Here is a 7,500-nt window from a genome sequence, read left to right on the forward strand (position 1 = left end):
TTATCCTGCTCAATCTTGCGGAATATCGCCTGATTTTAGCCAACTCGGCCTACGGCCTCGTCGGCTAAGTATCGGGCGATATAGCGAGCGATTTCGCACGATACTTGTTAAATACACATATCACAGCCTTGTATGTACGTATATTCCAGCCTTAAATCTGTTAGTCTTCATGCTTTGCTCATTTTTTGTTTTTCCTTCTGTTAGTTTTCTTAGTTTTCTTTTTTTATCACTGATGGGTTTTTAAAATTATTTTTAAATTTTTATTTTCTACTCCCCCCCAACCCCACTCAGCTCCGCCGTCCTTGAAACAAGTGTATTCTTTAACTCTACATGAAAGCCTGGCAGAAAATTTAAAATTATTGCTGGTCCTTTTGGTAGGAAGGGGAGAGGGGGGGGGGGGGGGGGTGGGATTAAATTAATTTGTGAATTTACTGGCATGTAATTAACTGGTCATGATATACAAAATTTTAAATTTGCTCCAGAATAAGATATGAGGCACTTGAAGTGTTTACTTTGGACAGGATTTAGTACATAACCAGGAAATGGCGTTTAAACAACAATATGCCAAGCGGTGCCTGCAAAACATAGCTCCACATGCTCAACTTGTCAAGTTTGTGATTAGGGTCTCTAAGATGCAGTGTCACTCCCCAGCACATAAACAAGGGAAGCATATCCTCCCCTCCCCTACCCCTGCTAGGCATGTGCATCAGGATATCACTTTTCTGGAGCTAAAAGTCATAACAGTACCTCCGCTGGTACGTTAATCATAGGCACCATCTCCATATTGAGGACAGTCTAAAACAGGGAACCTGAAGAGCTCAATACCAGTCGGTCTCTATATATTTTGTCTGCTGCTACTGGTTCGTTACGTTAGGTTTGACGACTGGCCTGTCCTTTATCTGACATTGCCTTTACCCAGCACATCTGGAGATAGATGATGATCAGACTGTTGCACAGCAAAACATGTTGTTCCACTAAACCACCCTGTACTTGTAAAACTGCATAAATGTTTGTCCAATATTCCAACCCACAGCAAGCGATACCACATATGCTATAAAAACCAATAGTGCAGGATAGAGGATGACTACCGTACTGCGAAGAAATGGCAATGCTGAGGACAAAATGGACATGATAATGTTAATTAGTAACAGAAAGAACTCAAGAGTAAATTACCTTGAAACTACCGGTATGTCATGCAAAGCACAGTCTACAGTGTACTCAGTCCAAGAAAAGTTCTTCTAGATTTATTGAAATTCAATGTCACAATGGCTTCCATACATTTTTGCTAATTACTCTTCAAGATTCAGTGAAATAGGGAACATCCTTTCACTAAACTTTAAGGTAAAGTGTATCATTGAGGAAAATGGTAAGTTAGAATGTAAGGGGTTTTTTGTAAAACCATTGATTCTAATTTTGTGTCAAATTTCCTTCAAGCTGAAAATCACTTTGTCAGACCAGAGAATAGCTTCTTGAGAATAGCTCTTTCTCAAGAAACAAATTTTTGGTGGATAATACCCTTTCAGCAAGCAAGCAAGCAAAGCAAGCAAATTACCATAGTTTTTCGGATACAAGGCGCACTCGGTTTAAAGACCCACCTTTAACGTTCAAACTTGATGGCATTTATGTCACAAACTGAAAACCTCATCAAAATACTCGGTTACAAGAAGCATCTCAAATAGAGGAATTTGGTTCAACTTGTCGCTAATTATCCTGTCACAACTGAAGATTGCAGTGTAATAAATTAAGTCAAGAAAAGTGGTAGAAGGAAATTCAACTTGAATTTAGAGAAAAACCTTTAAATCCTGTTGTTATTAGTCTTTTCTTGCGGGTGTTTTTGTTGTCGTACAACGCTAAGAATTGAAGGCCATCATCACAAACGTTGGTGTCAAGCCACCATTTTGGAATCGCAGTAAGGGGAAGACTGGAACGAGTTTAACATGCAAGATGGCGGCAAAGGATCAAAGAATCATCCCTGCAAGAGTTTTGTTGCCTTTGGGGCCAACAAGCAATTTCTTTGACAAAAAATGCTGCGCCTTATAACCGAAAAACTACGGTATATTGTGGTCAACAAGCACAGGATCCCACGTTGTTCAAAGATTATAAAAAAGGAACTTTATTTTTAAATAAAGTTCCTTTTATATAATGTTAAAAGTGTCTAGTCATTCTAGCCCTTGAGCCCTAATTGGGGATAATGTCAACTGAAATTAACAATTAATGCAAATCAAGTTAAATGTTGGCTTTTGAGGAGAGGGGAAAACCGGAGTACCCGGAAAAAACCTCTCGGTTCAGAGTAGAGAACCAACAAACTCAACCCACATGACGCCGAGTCTGGGATAAAACCCGGGCCACATTGATGAGGGGTGAGTGCTCTCACCGCTGCGCCATCCCTGCACCCCTAATCTGTCTGCAGAGGTTGCATCTGTATGCCGAAAACCTAGCATGGAATGTCTGCGCAAATGAAATTTAAAATAGTCTGTTTGCCAAAATAGTCTAACATACACAAATTATGACCAAGATCTCTCTAGCACATACACGTGTTAAATAGTTTACTCTTAAACTCACCACTGTAGCCTAGAAACGAAATGTAAATATAATAGACCAGGGCTATGAGCCAGAGAGAATTACCAATAAACTGTGATATGAACAAGGGATGATCTATAATGACTGAAATAAAAGAAAAGCACATTAACACTGATAACACCACAATAAGCAATAGTAGCATACATTGTAGGAGATACAACACTACAAATTCACTAAAATAATTAATAGATGTTAAAATAATTTTCATGACCTAGATGTGTGGGTACCATACATTGCTGCATTAGTATAATTCAGAATATACTATTGTTTTAAACAAACATCGAATCTAAGAGCTGTGACCAATCACTATCCAGATTATTATTGTTTCATTGCAATAAGAATAATTTTTAATCGACCTTGACCTTTTAGTCAATAATTGCCAGAGATGTTTTACATATTGCATTCCAAGTATTGGAGGTGACAAGAAATTTCAGTTTAAAGGATGTTTGATACTTTTAGTCCCTAGAAAATAAAAAAATTCTTAAACAAGGATTACACCCCAAAAGGCAGAGTCAAAACTGTCACTTGTAATTGCAATGACTTTGTTTCGAAAGCAAATCCTAGAAAATACACTTGAATAAAAGTTTTGGAAACTGGACACTGCAATCCTCCAGGCCCTCCAATGAAATTCCTACCAGTTTTTTTTGAAAAGGATACATGTACAGCAGCATTTTACCGTTTGAATAAATGATCTGGGTCAGATATAACAGGAGATATAATTTTTTCGACGAGATCGATCTTAAGCTAAGAACGCTAAATTTAGACAATAAACATTTCGTTAAACGACTGGCCGACACGTGCCGAAACACAGATCTTTCCTTGTAAAAACTTAAAGTTCACGTGTTAAAATAGGGACTTCAAGCGTGTGTTTCAATTTTCTTCCCATTTTCGGTAACCTACGATCAAGCAAGTGTCAAAGGAACGGTAGCTTGTCGGCGAATTTGTGAAGTGATCGAAAACTCGTAAGATACATGTAGCTTTCATTGATCGGCATGACGTTTTAACAAAGAACCGTCCAGATGATTCACCCGTTTAAATGCCGAGTTTAAGTAACATTTATCTTTTCGTTCTGATTCATCGACAGCAAAAGATAAAGAAGATGAACTGCTTCTTGTCGTTATTCAATAAATACATGAAGCGATGTGACGTGCGTGTTTGTAACATGATCTCCATTAGCTTTATTAGACTCTCAATGAAACACAAAGAAAATTTTTCGTCGTGAATAACAAAGACACATCAGACGCGCATGTTTATGCGTATATACGCGTATTACGCGTATGTGCGTATAACTATACGCGTATGTGCGTATAAGTATACGCGTATGTGCGTATAACCATACGCGTATGTGCGTATAACTATAAGAGTATGTGCGTATAATTATACGCGTATGTGCGTATAAAACGCATCTGCGCAGTTAATGTATATCTGAGCGGTACTGTATATGTCATTCTAAAATGGTGACAAATGCAATTTTCTCTTCTTAGGATGAGACCACACACTCTTGATCGTACAGAGTGGACATCAGCTCACAAGTGACTTTATAAAAACCTTTTGCAGAACCTTTTAACCCATTGACTCCCAGGGGTTCCCCATTGATGAGTAAAATCGTCTGGCGTTAGACAGAGTAAAATCTGGTTTAGGCTGGTGAGTGTCAACGGGTTTAAGTATCATATCTTGAACTGCAGATATGAAATAAAGTAAAGCAGTTCAATATATGATTCATTTCACATAGCACTTCATCCATTGATTCACTCATCACAGGAACATATGAACACACAAATAACCAGCCCCCAACACCAGTCGCTTCATAGCTCAGTTGGTTAGAGCGTCGCACCAGTATCCCAAGGTCACAGTTTCAAACCTTGTTGAAGTCCTGAAATTTTCAGGATTCTCTAAGCAATAATTGCTAAAATTGCATTCATAACTGTGAGGATCATAGCTTTACTTTCAAATTAAAACAATAAAAAGGTATTATAATTCTTTATAATTTTATAGGCAGTTGACGAGTTATTTTGGACAACATAATAGAATAGGAGAGGTCACTTTGGATGGTTTACAGGTACAACCCTTTAAAATTCAAGTGAAAAATACATTACAAACAAAAAATCAAAGGTTATTTACTCTGCATACAAAAGAGTTGGATGACATGAAGAATGAGAAGCAGAGGAAAAAATGCATTAAGGTGAACATCAAATGCATAAGCCCACTCTACTCTCTGCCCAGGATCATATGCGGTGGGTATTCTCAAATATCTATTGCAAAAAAACCTGCAACAAAAACAAACAAAAACAACAATTATTTAATTTAACATTGAACTGCATCAGGATTTCAAACCAGGTCTTAAAAGGACTATGTCATTTCTCCACTTTAACGTGAAACGGCAAACCACAGGCTGATGCTTCTCTTATTCTAATTTTTCTCTGTCTTTTGAGAAGTACAATGTAATAAGAGTCAAGAAATGTGCTAAAATCAAACAAGTGTTTTTGATTATTTTTTTGCAAAAAGGCTACAGTAAATCTCACTTTGATGTCATGGATCTCCACATACTTGTACATCAATGACCACATTATTATTGTTAAAGAATCTCAGGCTAAAAAGATGTTTTTTGTCCTGGCAAACTACCCTTGGGTGTAAGCAACAACAAGTTCCTAAAGATCCACAGGGTGTCCTGTCCTGAATCCCTAAAACTTTCTCTTATAGTCTAGCCATTCCCAACACAGCAGTTTTCTGAATCACTTTAAGTCTGATGTTAATTCGCCCTTGTCACACAGTGGCCATATTGTCCCGCAGACCAAAAAAGCTTTGTTTTACCACGCCAAGCCTCACCCCCATGGTTTCCACTGCCAGGCTTGGCGTGGTAAAACAATGCTCTTTTGGTCTCCTGGGACAATATGGCTGCTGTGTGACAAGGGCGAATGTCAAGCTTTTTCATGTGTTTGCGAAATAAATCAAATATTTATGTAGTCAGCCCCTAATTATGCGACCATAATTGGTAACACAGTCTCTTCAGTTTCCACAACTGTGGTACCAGTTGTGACCAAAGCATTTGTACTTTACTATTAAATATTTTTCTCCAGTTCTTTGGTTTTTCTCGTGAGTCTCCTGGGATGGTGATGTCGATGATCTTGGCCTCCATTATCACATTATTATTATTAGTATTATTTCTGTTTTGCTCTCAGATTTAAAATTTACAAATAAATTCTACTGAATATCAAGTCATCTCCCACAACCTCTGGTATCCAGCACCTTCCTTTAGTTAGAATTCTTGGAGTCCCTAGCAAACAAGCTTAGTAATGTAGCCTGGAAACGTTGACTAATTTCCATGTGTTCCAAGTGCTCCAATTATAACTGGAATGACTCTGACTTCTTTACATTGCTATATTCCCTTGATGATGATGATGATGATGATGATGATGATGACGATTATTATTATTATTGTTGCTATTACTATTAATAATTATTCACTTACCAACATAACGTCGCAATAACCAGGCCAACACCAATGCAATCCACAAATACAACCCATAACAAAAACTTCAAAAAACCTAGGAAATGGAGCTTTAGGGCAATTGCAAATCCAATTGAAGACACTGACAATAAAGAAAAACAAGAAAATTGTGGGGGTTAAAAAAATCTTCACAGACACAAAAAAGGGCAGTCTCCTACATACATAAATAAAAACTTAATAGACCTCTCCCCATAGGGGCTTTTCAAGGCCAATGAAACACAATAAATGAAACGACAGAACACAACAGCAACAACTGTTAAGAATCCCAACTGGCCGGAGGCAAACCAGTTGGCTATTTACAAGTGCATCTAGGAAGTTGAACCAGGAACAAATTCAACGAGTGGTCAGAGTAGGTCTTGAACCCAGGATCTCTGGATCTCAATGCAAGTGTCCTAACCACTGGGCCACACTGCCTCTCCTTCTTTGCATCACAACTCAATGCCATAAGAGAAAATGAAAATAGAATAGATAAAAGCTGAATCCATCCATACATGTTAACTTTAATATTAATTAACATCTGCCCAAGGGGGCTATATCACTTCAACATGTACACAGATGCAAAGACGTCAATGAAGCTGTTTAGTCAAGATGGTGGACTTAAACTCTGGGAGTTCCTTTCTGACTACCAGCAAAAGTTGTTCTTGTGTAGTCCAGGATTATTCGTCAACCGGGTTAGGGTTAGGTTGTTAATGGTGAAACTGATTTGCCTCCCATCAGTTGCAATTTAGAAAAAAACTGCGTCAAACAGTTAATTAAATGACTGCTCTCAGATGCTTTTCAGCACCAACACGACAATTACAATTTAATAAGATCTGGAAAGAAGCAGACTACATGTATCTTCAGTTGAAAGTAGAATTAATTTGAAGTTACATTTGAATTTATACAATGTAATATGCTAAACAAAGATAAACCTCACATATCTTTAAACACCTTCAACAATCTGAGGCATGCCGTAACTCCTGCTCTGCGGAATGTTGTGAAGTTATAGACCGTGTGACCACAAAATTCCAGGTCAAGATAAAAGAAGCGTTACATATTTCCTGGGAGCAACCTTCTTTAAATAAGCAATTATATCATATTAATTTAACTCTCTCGTTCTAATCAACATGTTCCATTGTACACTCTTTTTTGTTACCTTTGGCTATTTTGTTAGATTCCCAATTTATTTCACGTTGTTATTTATCTTTGTTTAGCATATTATAAATTCAAATGTAACTTCAAATTAATTCTACTTTCAACTGAAGATGGTCGTTGCGCGACCGAAACATGTCTTGCAAATTTAATTTCAAATGTGTCGTCACTTTTATAAAAATTTAATAAGAACAATAATAACTACTTAATAACCGAGACTGAAGTCGTTACAAAAAAATCTCAAACTGAGGCCTTGCTGTATTATTTTGCTGTACCGACCG

The 7,500-nt window shown here is 37.4% G+C and overlaps 1 protein-coding gene across 2 annotated transcripts in view; it reads right to left on the minus strand.

The window, feature by feature from the left end:
• LOC138015115 (protein unc-50 homolog A-like) overlaps positions 1-7,500 on the minus strand; it is a 12,747-nt gene that overhangs the window by 1,776 nt on the left and 3,471 nt on the right. The window contains exons 4-7 of one of the 2 annotated variants that reach the window (XM_068862033.1): positions 6,050-6,170; positions 4,711-4,847; positions 2,563-2,664; positions 1-1,111 (exon numbers count right to left, since the gene is read on the minus strand). The exon at positions 1-1,111 is cut by the window's left edge and continues 1,776 nt beyond it. In XM_068862033.1, the coding sequence (XP_068718134.1) occupies positions 975-1,111; positions 2,563-2,664; positions 4,711-4,847; positions 6,050-6,170 (497 nt within the window). In that variant the 3' untranslated portion in view covers positions 1-974. Of the gene's footprint in view, positions 1,112-2,562; positions 2,665-4,701; positions 4,848-6,049; positions 6,171-7,500 lie in introns of both variants that reach the window. The other variant, XM_068862032.1, reaches the window with a different exon arrangement.

Source organism: Montipora capricornis, chromosome 9 (genome assembly GCF_036669925.1).
Source record: "Montipora capricornis isolate CH-2021 chromosome 9, ASM3666992v2, whole genome shotgun sequence".
Classification (NCBI taxonomy): domain Eukaryota; kingdom Metazoa; phylum Cnidaria; class Anthozoa; order Scleractinia; family Acroporidae; genus Montipora; species Montipora capricornis.